General features: G+C 46.9%; 1 protein-coding gene across 2 annotated transcripts in view; it reads right to left on the minus strand.

Annotated features, from left to right (window-relative positions):
• LOC144495579 (guanine nucleotide-binding protein G(s) subunit alpha-like) overlaps positions 1-22175 on the minus strand; it is a 395016-nt gene that overhangs the window by 236433 nt on the left and 136408 nt on the right. The window contains exons 1-4 of one of the 2 annotated variants that reach the window (XM_078215715.1): positions 3737-4235; positions 2303-2375; positions 1796-1850; positions 1519-1638 (exon numbers count right to left, since the gene is read on the minus strand). In XM_078215715.1, the coding sequence (XP_078071841.1) occupies positions 1519-1638; positions 1796-1850; positions 2303-2375; positions 3737-3875 (387 nt within the window). In that variant the 5' untranslated portion in view covers positions 3876-4235. Of the gene's footprint in view, positions 1-1518; positions 1639-1795; positions 1851-2302; positions 2376-3736; positions 4236-22175 lie in introns of those variants that run through there. The other variant, XM_078215714.1, reaches the window with a different exon arrangement.

Genomic DNA, 22175 nt, shown 5'->3' on the forward strand with positions numbered 1-22175 from the left:
TTAACATAATCTGCTGTTATCTATCTATATGTTAAAGGAGGTCTTGGCACAATCTTGTGAAATCTTATCTGAGAAAACCATGGTTAACCTGTTAACCTGTTGGAGATATGCCATGTCATCAATGGAAGTGGGAAGTCTTCCATGCCACAGAATAAGAACTTTTCTCAAATAAATTTTGTGCATGCTTCTCCTAAAGAGCATACCCAATAGGTTGCCATTTCATGCACAGGCAAATTATTTTGTTCCATGAACTTAAATGTAGTCATACTCTATTCAAATAAGATGGCGAATGTGTGTAATCTTCACAAGGGAAAGATAATCAAAATCCAATCAATCAAAGTTTTTAAAAGAATCTTCTTTCTCCCTTAAAATGAGTTGCTTTGGACAAATAGGATTGTAACACACTCTTTGTAATCCACAGCACAGCAAAATAAAACCAAGAAAATAAAAACATATTTCACTGAGTACGTTTACTAGATATGCACAAAACAACACACTGAGGCACATTTATCAAAAACAAGTCGGTAACTCAACTTGAAGACAATTCAATACACTGGTTTAAAATGGACTTCAATGAAACAGATCTCCTTACATCAACTGTTTAATGCAAAATGCTATTGTTCCCATCAAATCAACTGTAGAGTAATTAACAGAGTCAACTGTATAGTTATAAGAGAAAGCTAAAGTAACACACTCCTATAAATTATTACAGAACTGCAGGATAATTTTACATGTTGCAAACTAAGAGCCAACTGATTCTCAACCCCGATACAAGTACATTTTTATGATTTGAAACATCAATTTAATTTTATGTTAGAAGTGCCAGATTATCAGCCAATGGCCACCAGTTTCAATGTGACAGCCTGCCATGCTGATGTGATAGGCCTTTTCTGACTAAAGTATAAATAACTGGGGTGTTATCATTGCACATTTATCATGAATTATTGCAGTTGAATAAATGCTGAGCAATACTATGTTAGTATCTAAGTAACATAATGACAATCACGTTCTTAGTAAGCCGGTCATGGAGGCCACAACAGTATATAACATGGTTTGCAAGGTCCTATAACATACTGATGACATTACTAACAAAACTTACGAACAGAGCTGATCAGAATGATCTCCCTTTTAAACACAATCACAACGTACTATTGTGCAACAGAATGAAGCATGCATTTAACTGTGTATACATTTGGGTGTTTCCCCTGAGCTTTGCTGTCATGGATACAATAAATAAATTCATGTAAATTTCCTTATTACACAGCAGCCATAATGGATCAAGGGCAGAACGTTAGATCCCACTTTGCGACACTTCAAAACTTTTACATCTGCCACTTTACAGGACCTAGCTTCCTGTTAGCATTTCCAATTGTGTTGCAGTGGGGGTCAGTTGGGGGAGAAATAAGCCAATACAATGAAGATGGTCGCCAATTAGGCAAAACATGAATCAAACCCAACAGCAAAAGACCAAAACAAGCATTTCCAAGAACTAATTTTTATAACGTCAACATCTCTTACCTGCGTGTATTCAAAGTCTGAAAGATGGACTAAAGTTTTGATGTAATCCAACCGAAACTGGTGCTCTGGGTTGGCTAATTGGACTGGGGGTATTAAAGTACTCATCGCTGAGACTATTGTCTAAAAATGGATAGAAAATAGTTACAGGTATTACTTTGAATGAATATGGGATAATCCATTTGATTGACAAAACTGGATGCATGTTCATAGGCCAAAAATCAAAGGCCTTGCCAGTGATACCAATTTTTAAAAAGGAAAGTAAGCTATTGACACTTACCACTATAGCATCTTTAATATTTTTCCTAATGTCTTGTACTTTCAGTTTCTTCTCTCTGCGTGAGAAAGTAACAGGAGCTCTTTGATTTGACTCAATGCTAATATCCCTTCATTCAGTTCATGATCAGACTAAATGCATTGTCAAGAAATCTATTGTGGTTAAGAGAGAAAATGAGGGGAGAATGTTATGTAGTAAGATACCAACATTGGGGAGAGGGGGGGGGGGGAGGGGGGGGAGGAGAGGTAGTAGTGAGAGTTGTCGCCATGTTGTTGCTATTTCAGGGCCCTGAAAATGCTACCTGCAATAACATCAATATAAGAGAGAAAAAAAATATTTACCAGCCTAGCCTTCTAATGCTGTCAGAGAACACAGTCCAAACACCTTCCAGTGCCCACATACCACCCTTTATGGAGCAAATATATTCCCCTCCACCCCCACTCCCACCCACACACCCTCTTCCTACTTCACTCGCCACTACAATTAGGGAATGTGATGGTCGCCACTTACTCGGCGTTAAATCCATTGACGTGCAAGATCCGCATTTGCTTGACAATTGTACTTTTCCCAGATTCACCGGCCCCTGGATGGAAACAAAAAAAAAGATTATTTTTTTTAAAAGGGACATCAGAGCACAAAATATCAATACAGCAGCCTGCCTGCCGTACACACATAGATAGCTAAAGACACATATGTAATGCATAAAGACAGCCCCCCCAACACACACACATACATACACAGACAGCCCCCCCACACAGACAGACACACAGAGACAGTCACACAGACACCCTGACACACACAGACATCCCCCATGCACGCAGATACACAGAGACAGACACACACAGACAACCTCCCACACATAGACACACACACACAGATACACACAGCGACACAGACACTCAGACAGATACACACAGACAACCCCCCACACATAGACTGACACACACACACACAGATACACAGTGACACAGACACTCATACACACAGACATCCCCCCACACACACAGATACACAGACATCCCCCCCACACAGATACACAGACAGATACACACACAGACATCCCCCCACCACACACACAGATATACACAGACATCCCCTCCTCACACACAGACAGATACAGACATCCCCCCCACGCACACAGACAGATACACACAGACATTATCCCCCCCACACACACAGATACACACAGACATCCTCCCACACACACAGATACACACACAGACATCCCCCCCCACACACAGATACACACACACACATCCTCCCACACACACATCCCCCCACACACACAGATACACACACATCCCCCCCACACACATCCCCCCCACACACACACAGACATCCCTCCCCACACACACAGACATCCCCCCCGCACACACAGACATGCCCCCCCGCACACACAGATACACACACAGACATCCCCCCACACACACACAGATACACACACAGACATCCCCCCCACACACACAGATACAGACATCCCCCCCACACACAGATACACACACAGACATCCCCCTCTCCCACCCACACACATAGACATTCCCCCCACCCCCACAGACATCCCCCCCTCCCACCCCCACACACACACATAGACATCCCCCCACCCACCCCCCACACACACACACACACATAGACATCCCCCCCACCCCCCCCCCCACACACACACACACACACATAGACATCCCCCCCACCCCCCCCACACACACACACACATAGACATCCCCACACACAGACATCCTCCACACACACACACAGACAGCCTCCCCCCACACGGACACACAGTGACACACAGACAGATAGACAGAGGGGTTGAGGTGGATCTCTGTCCTATTGGAGCCAGCGGCAGGCAGCCTCTGTGTGTCTGTCTCTCCTCCCCGGGCCGGAGCGGAGGCTTCTCGCTGACATGATGTTGCTATGAAGAGGATCCAGTGAATGAGCGGCTCTTACCCAGCAGCAGCAGCCGGTGGGTGGCTTTGTAAGCCTGTCTGTCTTTCTGCAGCTGCTTCTCGATTTTCTTGTTGGCTTCGCGCTGGGCTTTCTCGTCGTGTCGCTGATCTTCCGTCTTGCTGTTCCCCAAACAACCCATCGCTGTCTCTCCTCTCTCCCCTTCTCCCTCTCTCTCTCTCCACCCCCTGCCTGTCTCCCCTCCTCTTATTGATATAAATATATATTAGAGACCCCCCCACCCCCCTCACCCAGGGAGGGAGATGGCTCTCTCGCTCTCTCTGTCTCTCTGCAATGGGGGGGCTGCCCCCACCCCCCCCCCCTCAATAAGAAACAAAAAAGCCTCAAATAATCAAAATGCTTCACAACAGAAAGGATCAAGACGGCAAAATATAACAGATCATTCAGCAAGAAATGAGAATGTTGCAGCCGCCAAACACTGGGGCTGATTATACAAATATAAATATATATATTAAAATCTATAAATATCCAGGCGTGTACACACACAGAGAGGCAGAGAGAGAGAGAGAGAGGCACAGAGACAGGGAGCAGCGGAGTGAGGCAGGGAGGAGGCTGCAGCTCCGCCTGTGGAGGCGCGGCCCCGCTCCCTCTGCCTCTGTGTTAGAGAACAGGCAGCTCAGCTCACACTGACACACTCACTAACACTCTCACAGCTCACACTGACACTCACTAACACTCTCACAGCTCACACTGACACACACACACTGACACTAACACTCACTAACACTCTCACAGCTCACACTGACACACTCACTGACACACAGACACACTAACACACTCACAGCTCACACTGACACTAACACTAACACTCTCACAGCTCACACTGACACTAACACTCACTAACACGCTCACAGCTCACACTGACACTAACAAACTAACACTCACAGCTCACACTGACACACTCACTAACACTCTCACAGCTCACACTGACACTAACAAACTAACACTCTCACAGCTCACACTGACACTAACAAACTAACACTCTCACAGCTCACACTGACACACTCACTAACACACAGCTCACCCTGACACTAACACTCTCACAGCTCACACTGACACAGACACTCACACTGACACACTCACTAACACGCACACTCACAGCTCACCCTGACACACTCACTAACACAGACACACTAACACACAGCTCACACTGAAACACTCACAGTCACTAACACAGACACACTAACACTCACTGACACTAACACACTAACACAGTCAGTAACACAGACTCACTAACACACAGACACACTAACACAGTCACACTAACAGTCACTGACACAGACACACTAACACTCACTGATACACTAACACACAGACCACTAACAGTCAGTAACACAGACACACTAACACCATCACTAACACAGACACACTAACACACACAGACACACTAACATAGTCACTGACACACTAACATACACACAGACACACTAACACACACATTGACACACTCACTAACACTGAGATACTCACTCACACTAACACACTAACAATGGCACACACTCACTTGCACTGGCACACACTCACTGACACACACACACTCACTGACGCAAACATACTCACTGACACACACACACTCCAACACTGACACACACACTCACTAACACAGAAACACTAACACACTCACTGACGCACACACACTAACACAGACACACACACTAACTGACACACATACTCACACTAACACTGGCACACACTCACTGACACTGACACACACACTCACTGACACACACACACTCAGACACTGAAATACACATACACTAACACATTAACACACATGCACTAACACACTCACCAAACAGACACACACACTCACTAACACGCACATTGACTAACACACATCGACTAACACACTCTCACTAATGCACTGACACACACACACTAATGCACTGACACACCCACACTAACACGCACTAACATTGACATGCACACACACACACTAAGACACATACACTAACACAGATACACGAACACACACTCACACTGACATACACACATTCACTGACACTGAAACACACATAAACACATTAACGCACACACATCAACACTGACACACATACTCACCAACACTGACACACACTCACTAACACACTAACACACACACTGACACACTCACACTAACACACACACACTCACTAACACACTGACACTGATGCACACATTAACATTGACAAACACTAACACTGACACATACACTCACTAACGCACTAACAGACACACATTCACTAACCAACACTCACCAACACTGACACACACACTCACTAACACTGACACACACACACTAACACACAGACACTCACTAACACACACACTCACACTGACACACACTCACTAACACACAAACTCATTCACAAACACACAAATTCACACACACTCACTAAAACACTAACACACACTAACACATTAACACTGACACACGCACTTACTAACATTGACACCCATACTCACTAAGACACACACAAATACTAAGGGCCCGGTTTTACCAAACATTCGCGCCCATTTTCAGGCGCTAAATCGTGGAAAAGTCGGGCGTCGGGCAGCTAAAAACGGAGGGAGCTCTGGAGGAGTACAAAGAAAGTAGGAAAGAACTCAAACGGGGAATTAGAAGAGCAAAAAGGGGTCATGAAATGTTCTTGGCAGACAGGATTAAGGAGAATCCCAAGGCATTTTATTCATACGTTAGGAACAAAAGGGTTGTCAGGGAAAAAATCGGACCTCTCAGGGACAAAAGTGGGGAATTATGCTTGGAGCCCAAAGAAGTAGGGGAGATCCTAAATGAATACTTTGCGTCGGTATTCACAAAGGAGAGGGATGTGTTGACTGGGAGTGTCTCGGAGGGGAGTGTTGAACCGTTGGAGAAAATCTCCATTACAAAGGAGGAAGTGTTAGGTTTGTTAGAGAATATAAAGACTGACAAATCCCCAAGGCCTGATGGAATCTATCCAAGGCTGCTCAGGGAGACGAGAGATGAAATCGCTGGGCCTCTGACGCAAATCTTTGTCTCGTCACTGGACGCAGGTGAGGTCCCAGAGGATTGCAGGATAGCTAATGTGGTCCCGTTATTTAAGAAGGGTAGGAAGGATAACCCGGGTAATTATAGGCCGGTGAGCTTGACGTCCGTGGTGGGGAAGTTGTTGGAGAAGATTCTTAGAGATAGGATGTATGCGCATTTAGAAAGGAATAAACTCATTAACGATAGACAGCATGGGTTTGTGAGAGGGAGGTCATGCCTCACTAACCTGGTGGAGTTTTTTGAAGAAGTGACCAGAATGGTTGACGAGGGAAGGGCCGTGGATGTCGTCTATATGGACTTTAGTAAAGCGTTTGACAAAGTCCCTCATGGTAGGCTGGTGAAAAAGGTTGGATCTCATGGGATAAAGGGGGGAGGTGGCTGGATGGGTGGAGAACTGGCTTGGTCACAGAAGACAGAGAGTGGTAGTGGAAGGGTCTTTTTCCGGCTGGAGGCCTGTGACTAGTGGTGTTCCGCAGGGCTCTGTATTGGGACCTCTGCTGTTTGTGATTTATATAAATGATCTGGAAGAAGGTGTAACTGGGGTGATCAGTAAGTTTGCGGACGACACAAAATTGGCAGGACTTGCAGATAGTGAGGAGCATTGTCAGAAGCTACAGAAGGATATAGATAGGCTGGAAATTTGGGCAAAGACATGGCAGATGGAGTTCAATCCTGATAAATGCGAAGTGATGCATTTTGGTAGAAATAATGTAGGGAGGAGCTATACGATAAATGGCAGAACCATAAAGGGTGTAGATACGCAGAGGGACCTGGGTGTGCAAGTCCACAGATCCTTGAAGGTGACGTCACAGGTGGAGAAGGTGGTGAAGGCAGCATATGGCATGCTTGCCTTTATAGGACGGGGCATAGAGTATAAAAGTTGGGGTCTGATGTTGCAGATGTATAGAACGTTGGTTCGGCCGCATTTGGAATACTGCGTCCAGTTCTGGTCGCCACACTACCAGAAGGAGGTGGAGGCTTTGGAGAGAGTACAGAGGAGGTTAACCAGGATGTTGCCTGGTATGGAGGGGCTTAGTTATGAGGAGAGATTGGGTAAACTGGGGTTGTTCTCCCTGGAAAGACGGAGGATGAGGGGAGACGTAATAGAGGTGTATAAAATTATGAAAGGCATAGATAGGGTGAACGGTGGGAAGCTTTTCCCCGGGTCAGTGGTGACGTTCACGAGGGGTCATAGGTTCAAGGTGAGGGGGGGGAGGTTTAACACAGATATCAGAAGGACATATTTTACACAGAGGGTGGTGGGGGCCTGGAATGCGCTGCCAGGCAAGGTGGTGGAGGCGGACACACTGGGAACGTTTAAGACTTATCTCGACAGCCATATGGACGGAGTGGGAATGGAGGGATACAAAAGAATGGTCTAGTTTGGACCAGGGAGCGGCGCGGGCTTGGAGGGCCGAAGGGCCTGTTCCTGTGCTGTATTGTTCTTTGTTTGTTGATACCGCGATCTGCACCCGATTCCAAGCAGATCGCGGCTTTACCGACACCCGATACCCGAATCGGGCGGCCCGACGATTTAAATGCATTCAAGTCGACTTAATGAACTGCGCGCCCAACTCTACCGCCAAATCCCACTTTACCACCGCGCAGCCCAATCCAGATCCACGTTTTTAGCGACCTGCAGAATAAAAGTCCAAAGTGGATTTCTATTCTGCAGGGGAATCTCCGAAGCCCATGCTCCCCGACCATCCTTCGCGGACCCCCCCCCTCTAACCACCCCGGGGCAGACCCCCCCCCCCCCCCCCCCGGGGATCGGACACCCCTGGGAGACAGGCCCCCCTCGGAAGAGCACACCCCCAACCTACCTCAATTGCTGGTCTCCCTCCACCATCCTTCCGACCTGCAGTCCTTAGAGAGCCTGCAGCACCTTCCTGGCTTTCCGCTGGCGTCCGCCAGAGGGGGGTGGGCTCAGATGGATCTCTGGTTTGGGGGGGGGGGGGGGGGCGGGGGTGGGGGATGGACTTGGGAGAATCTTGCAAACTGCAAATAATGTCGCATCTTCTTTGTGCTGCCTAATTATCTATGGGAAAGGTAATTAAACTACAGTGTCCTAGTGAGCAATTAGTGACCTGTATAATACATTTGTGATCTGTAACTGGATCGTTGATGCTCAAACGTTCAGAATCCTGTGGTGAACTTGGCAGAATTGTCCCCGTGGTGGAACTTGGTTGGAAATAAGATTCAAGGAGATTACTAAATCTTGTTTTCATCTGAACATTGCACAGAATTAGAGGAATTCCCTTTGGAAGATAATGTCAAAATTATAATCGCAGGAACTAAAAACCTGACAGTCAGAAATTTGGGAAAATATTTCAAAATATATATCCCCCCCATCCATATTTTGAAATATTTTCCCAAATTTTTGCCTATCAGGTTTTTAGTTACCATGCCTCGGGACATCCTTTGCTGCAACGTATCAGGTAGACAACGTTGGCCGAGTTGCAAGTGTATGTACTGTGTACCTGGTGGGTGGTGTTCTCACGTGAGATGATGGCATCCGTGTCGATGATCGATGACGTTGTCTAGCTGATACGTTGCGGGAAAGGATGTCCCGAGGCATGGTACATTAGGGAGACCATGCAGATGCTACGACAACGGATGAATGAACACCGCTCGACAATCACCAGGCAAGAGTGTTCTCTTCCTGTTGGGGAACACTTCAGCGGTCACAGGCATTCGGCCTCTGATCTTCGGGTAAGTGTTCTCCAAGGCGGCCTTCACGACACATGACAATGCAGAGTCGCTGAGCAAAGACTGATAGCCAAGTTCCACACACATGAGGTCGGCCTCAACTGGGATCTTGGGTTCATGTCACATTATCTGTAACCCCCACAACTTGACTGGGCTTGCAAAATCTCACTAACTGTCCTGGCTGGAGACAATACACATCTCTTTAACCTGTGCTTAACCCTCTCTCCACTCACATTGTCTGTACCTTTGAGACTTGATTACCCTGTAAAGACTCGCATTCCAACCATTATCTTGTAAATTGAGTTTGTGTCTTTATATGCCCTGTTTGTGAACAGAACTCCCACTCACCTGATGAAGGAGCAGGGCTCCGAAAGCTCGTGGCTTGTGCTACCAAATAAACCTGTTGGACTTTAACCTGGTGTTGTGAGATTTCTTACTGTGTTTACCCCAGTCCAACGCCGGCATCGCCACATCACAGATTATTATAACAGGCAAGCTCACACTCACCATCTCGCACACACGAACACACACACTCACTCTCAGACACACACACAAACACTCACTCTCAGACACACAAACACACACACAGACACACGTTATTATAACACAGGCAAGCTAACACACACACACTAACACATTATTATAACACAGGTAAGCTAACACTCATACATACACACACACACATTATAACACAGGCAAGCTTGCTCTCTCTCACACACCCATACAACAGACACACATTGTTATAACACAGGCAAGCTCACTATCACACACACACACTAACACACATGCATTATTATAACACAGGCAAGCTTACTTTCACACACATACTAACATACATATTCACTAACATGTTAACACTGACACATTATTATAACACAGGCTAGCTCTCTCCCACACACTCACATACCCACACGCTAACACACATTATTTTAACACAATCAAGCTCACTCACACATATGTACTAACAGACACAATGGGCCCAATTTTACCATCAAGTTGCGCCCATTTTGGTAAAGTTGGGCATGAGGCGAGTAGTGTGATCCACAGCCACCTCTGCGCCGGTTCCCCCTTTACCAAGGCCTGAAAATGGCCACGATTGGGACCACACAGGCACGACGGCCATTTAAATGCATTTGCATGCATTTAAATTGATTTAATGGGCTGCACGCCCAACTTTACCGACACTTTCCCCCTTTACCACCGCGTTCGCCCATCCAGAATCGGCGCAAAACAGACATGCTCCACAAAAGTCCGATCTGGGCACTCCAGTTAGTGAGGAGGTAAGTTCCGAGCGTCCAACGGCTCTCTGCTTGAGATCGATGAGGGAGGGGCGGGGGTGGGTCCGACGGCTCTCTGCTTGAGATCCGGGGGGGGGTGGGGGGGGGGGGTGAAGAGGTGGGGTCCGCTGCCACTCTGCCTGAGATCAGTGAAGGGGAAGGAGCCCGCGATTGGTCGGGGTGGTGGGAGGGGGTGGAGTGATAAGGGGGTCAGTAATGTTGTGGGGATGGGGCAATATCTATGGAGGGAGAGAGGCATTATCCGGCCCGGGAGGGACGTGGCAGAGGAGCAGCATTCTATCGTTTGTTTTTCTGCGCATGCGCAGTTGGAGGCACCGATCGGAGCTGCAGGATTTTGGGTGCGTTAAGCCCCGCCCACAGGGTTCTGCAGCGCGATTCGCAATCGCTGATATTTTTTCAGGCAGAGTGCGTTTGTGGGCGCCTGAGAACGGGGCTAAAAGTCTGATATGAAACACTCCCAGTTTCAAGTTCACCCAGCACTTCGAATCAAAATGGTAAAATAGTGCCCAATATGTGTCATTGTTATTACACAGGCAAGCTCACTCACACACACACACACACACACACACTAACACACACACGCATTATTATAACATAGGCAAGCTTACTCTCACACACACCCTAACACTGATACATTATTATAACACAGGCAAGCTCCCTCTTATACACACACTGACAATGACACACACACACACACTGACACTAACACACACAAACTCACATACACGAACATACACATTACTATAATACAGGCATGCTCTCTCACGCACACTAACACAAACTCTCTCTCTCACACACACACTAACACACTGATAGACACACTAACACATTGTTATAACACAGGCAAGCTCTCACTCTCACACACAAACTAATATACACACTAACACACTCACCCTAAGGCACACACATTAGTATAACACAGGCAAGCTCTCTCTCACACACACCAACACACACACGCTCTCTCTCACACAAACATTACTATAACACACAAGCTCTCTCTCAGACACTAACACATAAACACTCTCTCACACACACAGATTTACACACACTAACACACACACCCGTTATTATAACATAGGCAAGCTCTCTCTCATGCACTAACCCACAAACTTTTTCTCTCTTTCACACACACTAATACACATACTAACATTATTATAACACAGGCACGCTCCCTCTCTCACACACACAGACTAACACACACATTATTATAACACAGGCAAGCTCTCTCTCTCACACACTAACACACAGATTACTATAACACAGGCACAGTCTCTCACACAGTAACACACAAGCTCTATCTCTCTCACACAGTAACACAGATTATTATAACACAGGCAGGCTCTCTCACACAGTAACACACAGATTACTATAACACAGGCAGGCTCTCTCACACAGTAACACACAGATTACTATAACACAGGCACGCTCTCTCACACTAACACACAAGCTCTATCTCTCTCACACACACTAACATACAGGCCAGAATTCTCCCCCAAAAATTCAAAGTGTTGAATTTGCATGAAAGCTGCAGTAATTCACGCTGTTTTTTTCAGTGGGAGTTTAGAGAAGAATCTCCCACACTCTGTGCACTGCAGAATGCATGAGTGTGTATATCATTATAATTCAGTGGGTGGGCCCATTCCCGCTGGAGAGGCCGGCAGCATAGTCCTGAGACTCTGTCTGTCGGCCTCCCGATTGCAGGCCAGCTCGACCTCTGGCCAGCCCCGCAACCCTCGCCACCCCCCCACGGCCCAATCACTGCCCCCCCCCCGCCCCCCCCCCCCCCCACCATTCCCGGCCCAGCTCGCTCCCCCTGTTAGTGGGGAGATACTGTAATCCCTGCTGGAGTGAACCACTCTGGCAGAGGGGGGGGGCGGAGAGGAGAGGGGGCTGGGGGTGGGATAGAGATGCTAGCGGACCCGGGGACTTCAGTCCTGCGCCCACTAATTTCATTTAAAATATATTAAAATAAGCATTGAAATCATTCCTGCACCACCCAGCCGGTTTCCAACGTGAGCTGACCCCACTGGAAATCCGGCACTGGGAGACGCTATCGGGTCGGTAACGCATCAGCGAATCCTGCGCATCTCCCGCTGCGAGATTCTCCCAGGATGGGAGAATCGCCCCCACAATCTCCCACACACACACACACACACACACACAGATTATTATAACACAGACAAGCTCTCTCTCTCTCTCTCTCTCTCACACACACATACAGATTATTATAACACAGACAAGCTCTCTCTCTCTCTCTCTCACACACACACACATTATTATAACACAGACAAGCTCTCTCTCTCTCTCTCTCACACACACCAGTTGACACACACACTCATTAATATACACACATTAATATACACACATTAATATACACACAAACATTATTACCACACCGGCAAGCCCTCTCTCTCACACTAATACACAAACTCTCTCTCTCACACACTAACATTATTATAACACAGGCAAGCTCTCTCTCTCTCACACACACACATACTAACATTATGACAACATCAGCAAGCTCTCTCTCTCACACACTGACACACAAATCCCCTCAGACACACTAATACACACACTGACACATTATAACACAGGCAAGCTCACACATGCATGCACGCACTAACACTGGGACAAGCACAGGCTCCTCTGCAAAACACCTCGAGCCCCTCATCCAAAACACAAACTCGTGCACCACATCAACTGCAGAGTGGAAAATTGAAAGGGCGAACGTCAAGACACTTCAAACTAAAAGGTCAAATTGGTTATTTTCCACCACATTGACTATTGTCACAGCCCAACAATCCGGGTGATTCAGACCTCTATCAGTATGATAGTGAGTGAGTGTGCTACAGATGGAGGGCTCACCTCAGTCCCCTCCGGACATACAGATATTGCTGCTGAGGGACTTGAGAATTTGGACAGTGAGTATATCTGGAGATGGAAAATGGAGTTTGAAACCGGTTTCCATTCACAGCAGCAAAACTCCCCGGAGCAGGAGCGGGCTGGCTGTGACCCTCACCCCTGGCTGATTAGAGGGGTCAATGGAAGAGAGAAACCATCCGCTTCGTCCCACCCCGTCACTCACTCCAGCTCGCACCGCACACACAGAAACAAACCACTTCCTCCAGCTGAGCTCCGAACACATCGTAACCTCCAGACGCCCCTTCCATACTAAGTACCACAATATCGACAACCTAAAGCAATAAATCCACTCTCCCCAGCAACTGTCTCTCCCACAGCAATAAGTCCATTCCCTCTGTAACTGTCTCTCCCACAGTAATAAATACACTCTCCCCAGTAACTGACTCTCTCACAGTAATAAATCCACTCCCCCCAGTAAAAAATCTACTCGCCCACACTGTGATCAATCCACTCTCCCCAGTAACTGTCTCTCCCACAGTAATAAATTCACTGCCCCCGGTAACTGCCTCTCCCACAGTAATAAATCCACTCTCCTCAGTAACTGTCTCTCCCACAGGAATCAATCCACTCTCCCCAGTAACTGTCTCTCCCACAGTAATAAATCCACTCTCCCAGTAACTGTCTCTCCCACAGTAATAAATCCACTCTCCCCAGTAACTGTCTCTCCCACAGTAATAAATCCATTCTCCCCAGTAACTGTCTCCCCCACAGTAATAAATCCATTCTCCCCAGTAACTGTGTCTCTCACAGTAATAATTCCACTCTCCCCAGTAACTGTTTCCCCCACAGTAATAAATGCACTCTCCCCAGTAACTGTCCCTCCCACAGTAATAAATCCACTCTCCCCAGTAACTGTCCCTCCCACAGTAATAAATCCACTCTCCCCGGTAACTGTCCCTCCCACAGTAATAAATCCACTTTCCCCAGTAACTGTCCCTCCCACAGTAATAAATCCACTTTCCCCAGTAACTATCCCTCCCACAGTAATAAATCCACTTTCCCCAGTAACTGTCCCTCCCACAGTAATAAATCCACTCTCCCCAGTAACTGTCTCTCCCACAGTAATAAATCCACTCTCCCCAGTAACAGTCCCTCCTACAGTAATAAATCCATTCTCCCCAGCAACTGTGTCTCTCACAGTGGTAAATCTACTCTCCCCAGTAACTGAACCTCCCACAGTAATAAATCCACCCTCCCCAGTAACTGTCCCTCCCACAGTAATAAATCCACTTTCCCCAGTAACTGTCCCTCCCACAGTAATAAATCCACTTTCCCCAGTAACTGTCCCTCCCACAGTAATAAATCCACTTTCCCCAGTAACTGTCTCCCCCACAGTAATAAATCCACCCCCCCAGTAACTGTCTCTCCGACAGTAATAAATCCATTCTCCACAGTAACTGTCTCTCCGACAGTAATAAATCCACCCCCCCAGTAACTGTCTCTCTCACAGTAATAAATCCACTTTCCCCAGTAACTGTCTCCCCCACAGTAATAAATCCATTCTCCCCAGTAACTGTCTCTCCCACAGTAATAAATCCACCCCCTCAGTAACTGTCTCTCTCACAGTAATAAAACCACCCTCCTCAGTAACTGTCTCTCCCACAGGAATCAATCCACTCTCCCCAGTAACTGTCTCCCCCACAGTAATAAATCCAATCTCCCCAGTAACTGTCCCTCTCACAGGAATATATCCATTCTCCCCAGTAACTTTCCCTCCCACAGTAATAAATCCACTCTCCCAGAAACTGACTCTCTCCACAGGAAAAATCCACACTCCCCAGTAACTGTCTCTCCCACAGTAATAAATCCACTCTCCCCAGTAACTGTCTCTCCCACAATAATAACTCCACTCTCCCCTGTAACTACCTCACCCACAGTAATAAATCCACTCTCCCCAGTAACTGTCTCTCCCACAGTAATAAATCCACTCTCCCCAGTAACTGTCTCTCCCACAGTAATAAATCCACTCTCCCAAGTAAATGTCTTTCCCACAGTAATAAAACCCCTCTGCCAAGTAACTGTCTGAGTCACAGCAATAAATCCACTCTCCCCAGTAACTGTCTCTCCCACAGTAATAGATCCACTCTCCCAAGTATCTGTCTCTCTCACAGTCATAAATCCACTCTCCCCAGTAACTGTGTCTCTGACAGTAACAACTCTACTCTCCCCAGTAACTGTCTCTCCCACAGTAATAAATACACTCCCACAGTAACTGTTTGTCCACAGTAACAAATCCACTCTCCCCAGTAACTGTCTCTCCCACAGTAATAAATCTATTCTCCGCAGCAACTGTCTCTCTCACAATAACAAATCCATTCTCCCTCGTAACTGTCTCTCTCACATGAATAAATCCACTCTTCCCAGTAACTGTCTCTCCCACAGTAATAAATCCACTCCCTCAGGAACTGTCCTTCCCACATTAATAAATCCACTCTCCCCAGTTACTGCCTCCCCCACAGTAATAAATCCACTCTCCTTAGTACCCCTCTCTTCCACAGTAATAAATCCACTCTCCCCAGTAACTGTCTCTCCCAAAGTAATAAACCCACTCTCCCCAGTAACTGTCCCTCGAACAGTAATAAATCCAGTCTGCCCAGTAACTGTATCCCGCACGGTAATAAATCCACTCTCCCCAGTAACTGTCCCTCCCACAGTTAAAAATCCACTCTCCCCAGTAACCCTCTCTTCCACAGTAATAAATCCACTCTCCCCAGTAACTCTCCCTCGAACAGTAATAAATCAGTCTCCCCAGTAACTGTCTCCCCCACAGTAATAAATCCACTTTCCCCAGTAACTGTCCCTCCCACAGTAATAAATCCACTCTCCCCAGTAACTGTCCCTCCCACAGTAATAAATCCACTCTCCCAGTAACTGTCTCTCTCCACAGGAATAAATTCATTCTCCCCAGTAACTGTGTCTCTCCAAAGGAATCAATCCATTCTCCGCAGTAACTGTATCTCCCACAGGAATAATTCCACTCTCCCCAGTAACTGTTTCTCGCACAGTAATAAATCCCCTCTCCCCAGTAACTGTCCCTCCCACAGTAATGAACCCATTCTCCCCAGTAACTGTCCCTCGAACAGTAATAAATCCACTCGCCACAGTTACTGTCTCCCCCACAGTAATAATCCACTCTCCCCAGTAACCCTCTCTTCCACAGTAATCCACTCCCCCCAGTAACTGTCTATCGCACAGTAATAAATGCACTTTGCGCAATAACTGTCTCTCCCACAGTAATAAATCCACTCTCCCCAGTAACGGTTCCTCTCACAGTAATAAACCCATTCCCCCAGTAACTGTCTCTCCCAGAGTAATAAATCCCCTCTCCCAAGTAACTGTCTCTCTCACAGTAATAAATCCACTCTCCCCAGTAACGGTTCCTCTCACAGTAATAAACCCATTCCCCCAGTAACTGTCTCTCCCAGAGTAATAAATCCCCTCTCCCAAGTAACTGTCTCTCTCACAGTAATAAATCCACTCTCCCCAGTAACGGTTCCTCTCACAGTAATAAACCCATTCCCCCAGTAACTGTCTCTCCCAGAGTAATAAATCCCCTCTCCCAAGTAACTGTCTCTCTCACAGTAATAAATCCACTCTCCCCAGTAACGGTTCCTCTCACAGTAATAAACCCATTCCCCCAGTAACTGTCTCTCCCAGAGTAATAAATCCCCTCTCCCAAGTAACTGTCTCTCTCACAGTAATAAATCCACGTTCCCCAGTAACTGCTTCTCCCACTGTAATAAATCCACTCTCCCCAGTAACTGTGTCTCACACAGTAGTAAATCTACTCTCCCCTGTAACTGCCCCTCCCACAGTAATAAATTCACTCTTCCAGTAACTGTCTCTCTCAACAGGAATAAATTCACTCTCCCCAGTAACTGTCTCTCTGCACAGGAATCAATCCACTCTCCCCAGTAACTGTCGCTCACACAGTAATAAATCCACTCCCCAGTAACTATCCCTCCCACAGAAAGAAATCCACTCTCCCCAGTAACTGTCTCTCCCACAGTAATAAATCCACTTTCCCCAGTAACTATCCCTCCCACAGTAATAAATCCACTTTCCCCAGTAACTGTCCCTCCCACAGTAATAAATCCACTCTCCCCAGTAACTGTCTCTCCCACAGTAATAAATCCACTCTCCCCAGTAACAGTCCCTCCTACAGTAATAAATCCATTCTCCCCAGCAACTGTGTCTCTCACAGTGGTAAATCTACTCTCCCCAGTAACTGACCCTCCCACAGTAATAAATCCACCCTCCCCAGTAACTGTCCCTCCCACAGTAATAAATCCACTTTCCCCAGTAACTGTCCCTCCCACAGTAATAAATCCACTTTCCTCAGTAACTGTCCCTCCCACAGTAATAAATCCACTTTCCCCAGTAACTGTCTCCCCCACAGTAATAAATCCACCCCCCCAGTAACTGTCTCTCCGACAGTAATAAATCCATTCTCCCCAGTAACTGTCTCTCCGACAGTAATAAATCCACCCCCCCAGTAACTGTCTCTCTCACAGTAATAAATCCACTGTCCCCAGTAACTGTCTCCCCCACAGTAATAAATCCATTCTCCCCAGTAACTGTCTCTCCCACAGTAATAAATCCAGCCCCCCAGTAACTGTCTCTCTCACAGTAATAAAACCACCCTCCTCAGTAACTGTCTCTCCCACAGGAATCAATCCACTCTCCCCAGTAACTGTCTCCCCCACAGTAATAAATCCAATCTCCCCAGTAACTGTCCCTCTCACAGGAATATATCCATTCTCCCCAGTAACTTTCCCTCCCACAGTAATAAATCCACTCTCCCAGAAACTGACTCTCTCCACAGGAAAAATCCACACTCCCCAGTAACTGTCTCTCCCACAGTAATAAATCCACTCTCCCCAGTAACTGTCTCTCCCACAATAATAACTCCACTCTCCCCTGTAACTACCTCACCCACAGTAATAAATCCACTCTCCCCAGTAACTGTCTCTCCCACCGTAATAAATCCACTCTCCCAAGTAAATGTCTTTCCCACAGTAATAAAACCCCTCTGCCAAGTAACTGTCTGAGTCACAGCAATAAATCCACACTCCCCAGTAACTGTCTCTCCCACAGTAATAGACCCACTCTCCCAAGTATCTGTCTCTCTCACAGTCATAAATCCACTCTCCCCAGTAACTGTGTCTCTGACAGTAACAACTCTACTCTCCCCAGTAACTGTCTCTCCCACAGTAATAAATACACTCCCACAGTAACTGTTTGTCCACAGTAACAAATCCACTCTCCCCAGTAACTGTCTCTCCCACAGTAATAAATCTATTCTCCGCAGCAACTGTCTCTCTCACAATAACAAATCCATTCTCCCTCGTAACTGTCTCTCTCACATGAATAAATCCACTCTTCCCAGTAACTGTCTCTCCCACAGTAATAAATCCACTCCCTCAGGAACTGTCCTTCCCACATTAATAAATCCACTCTCCCCAGTTACTGCCTCCCCCACAGTAATAAATCCACTCTCCTTAGTACCCCTCTCTTCCACAGTAATAAATCCACTCTCCCCAGTAACTGTCTCTCCCACAGTAATAAACCCACTCTCCCCAGTAACTGTCCCTCGAACAGTAATAAATCCAGTCTGCCCAGTAACTGTATCCCGCACGGTAATAAATCCACTCTCCCCAGTAACTGTCCCTCCCACAGTTAAAAATCCACTCTCCCCAGTAACCCTCTCTTCCACAGTAATAAATCCACTCTCCCCAGTAACTCTCCCTCGAACAGTAATAAATCAGTCTCCCCAGTAACTGTCTCCCCCACAGTAATAAATCCACTTTCCCCAGTAACTGTCCCTCCCACAGTAATAAATCCACTCTCCCCAGTAACTGTCCCTCCCACAGTAATAAATCCACTCTCCCAGTAACTGTCTCTCTCCACAGGAATAAATTCATTCTCCCCAGTAACTGTGTCTCTCCAAAGGAATCAATCCATTCTCCGCAGTAACTGTATCTCCCACAGGAATAATTCCACTCTCCCCAGTAACTGTTTCTCGCACAGTAATAAATCCCCTCTCCCCAGTAACTGTCCCTCCCACAGTAATGAACCCATTCTCCCCAGTAACTGTCCCTCGAACAGTAATAAATCCACTCGCCACAGTTACTGTCTCCCCCACAGTAATAATCCACTCTCCCCAGTAACCCTCTCTTCCACAGTAATCCACTCCCCCCAGTAACTGTCTATCGCACAGTAATAAATGCACTTTGCGCAATAACTGTCTCTCCCACAGTAATAAATCCACTCTCCCCAGTAACGGTTCCTCTCACAGTAATAAACCCATTCCCCCAGTAACTGTCTCTCCCAGAGTAATAAATCCCCTCTCCCAAGTAACTGTCTCTCTCACAGTAATAAATCCACTCTCCCCAGTAACGGTTCCTCTCACAGTAATAAACCCATTCCCCCAGTAACTGTCTCTCCCAGAGTAATAAATCCCCTCTCCCAAGTAACTGTCTCTCTCACAGTAATAAATCCACTCTCCCCAGTAACGGTTCCTCTCACAGTAATAAACCCATTCCCCCAGTAACTGTCTCTCCCAGAGTAATAAATCCCCTCTCCCAAGTAACTGTCTCTCTCACAGTAATAAATCCACGTTCCCCAGTAACTGCTTCTCCCACTGTAATAAATCCACTCTCCCCAGTAACTGTGTCTCACACAGTAGTAAATCTACTCTCCCCTGTAACTGCCCCTCCCACAGTAATAAATTCACTCTTCCAGTAACTGTCTCTCTCAACAGGAATAAATACACTCTCCCCAGTAACTGTCTCTCTGCACAGGAATCAATCCACTCTCCCCAGTAACTGTCTCTCACACAGAAATAAATCCACTCCCCAGTAACTATCCCTCCCACAGAAAGAAATCCACTCTCCCCAGTAACTGTCTCTCCCACAGTAATAAATCCACTCCCCCAGTAACTGTCCCTCCCACAGAGAAGGTTTACCAGGATGTTGCCTGGTATGGAGGGTCTTAGCTATGAGGAGAGATTGGGTAAACTGGGGTTGTTCTCCCTGGAAAGACGGAGGGGAGGGGCCACCTAATAGAGGTGTATAAAATTATGAAGGGCATAGATAGGGTGAACAGTGGGAAGCTTTTTCCCAGGTTGGAGGTGACGCACACAAGGGGTCACGGGTTCAAGGTGAGGGAGGAAAGGTTCAACACAGGTGTCAGGGGGACGTATTTTACACAGGTGGGGGCCTGGAATGCACTGCCAAGCAAGGTGATTGAGGCGGACACGCTGGATCATTTAAGACTTAGCTAGATAGCCACATGAACAGACTGGGAATAGAGGGATACAAAAGAATGGTCTAGTGGGTGTGGAAAACCACTGTTAAGCTAATTGCCTGTGTGTATGTGTGACATGCCTGGGCATGCCCCTGCCGGCCCTGCCTGAGACTCCTCCCCCCCTGGTCCAGGTATAAAGGTGACTGCTCCCAACCCCTCTGCCTCAGTCGCCGGACCAGTTCATCAGCATGGGTGTGCTCCAAGTCTTTTGCGAATAAAAGCCTATTTGTTCTTGCGTACTAACTAGTCTTCGCTTGATTGATAGTGCATCAGTGGACACATGAGCGGCGCAGGCTTGGAGGGCCGAAGGGTCTGTTCCCGTGCTGTATTGTTCTTTGTTCTTCTTTGTTCTAATAAATCCTCTCTCCCAAGTGTCTGTCTCTCCCACAGTAATAAATCCACTCTCCCCAGTAACTGTCTCCCCACAGTAATAAATCCACTCTCCCCAGTAACTGTCTGAGTCACAGTAATAAATCCACTCTACCCAGTAACTGTCTCTCCCTCAGTAATAAATCCACTCTCCCCAGTAACTGTCTCTCCCTCAGTAATAAATCCACTCTCCCCAGTAACTGTCTCTCCCTCAGTAATAAATCCACTCTCCCCAGTAACTACCTCTCCCACAGTAATAAATCCACTCTCCCCAGTAACTGTCTCTCACACAGTAATAAATCAACTCTCCCCAGTAACTGTCTCTCCCACAGTAATAAATCCCCTCTCCCCAGTAACCGTCTTTCACACTGTAATAAATCCACACCCCCCAGTAACTGTCTCTCACAATGTAATAAATTCCCTCTCCCCAGTAACCGTCTCTCACACAGTAATAAATCCACTCTCCCAGTAACTGTCCCTCCCACAGTAATAAATTCCCTCTCCCCAGTAACCGTCTCTCACACAGTAATAAATCCACTCTCCCCAGTAACTGTCCCTCCCACAGTAATAAATCCCCTCTCCCCAGTAACTGTCTCTCACACAGTAATAAATCCACTCTCCCTGGTAACTATGGGTGAAAACCTACCGAAAAATGGCAGGCGTTAGTTCCCATGGCGGAAAACTGAGTGATTCCTGCCGATAGCGCCAGCGCGATTTCAGACCGAATCTTCTGCCTCATTAGTGAAAATTCTTATGCCCATTAGAGTCACTTCACACCTGCGGCATGTTGCCCCTGGGCCTCCCG

This window comes from Mustelus asterias, chromosome 7 (assembly GCF_964213995.1).
Source record: "Mustelus asterias chromosome 7, sMusAst1.hap1.1, whole genome shotgun sequence".
Classification (NCBI taxonomy): Eukaryota; Metazoa; Chordata; class Chondrichthyes; order Carcharhiniformes; family Triakidae; genus Mustelus; species Mustelus asterias.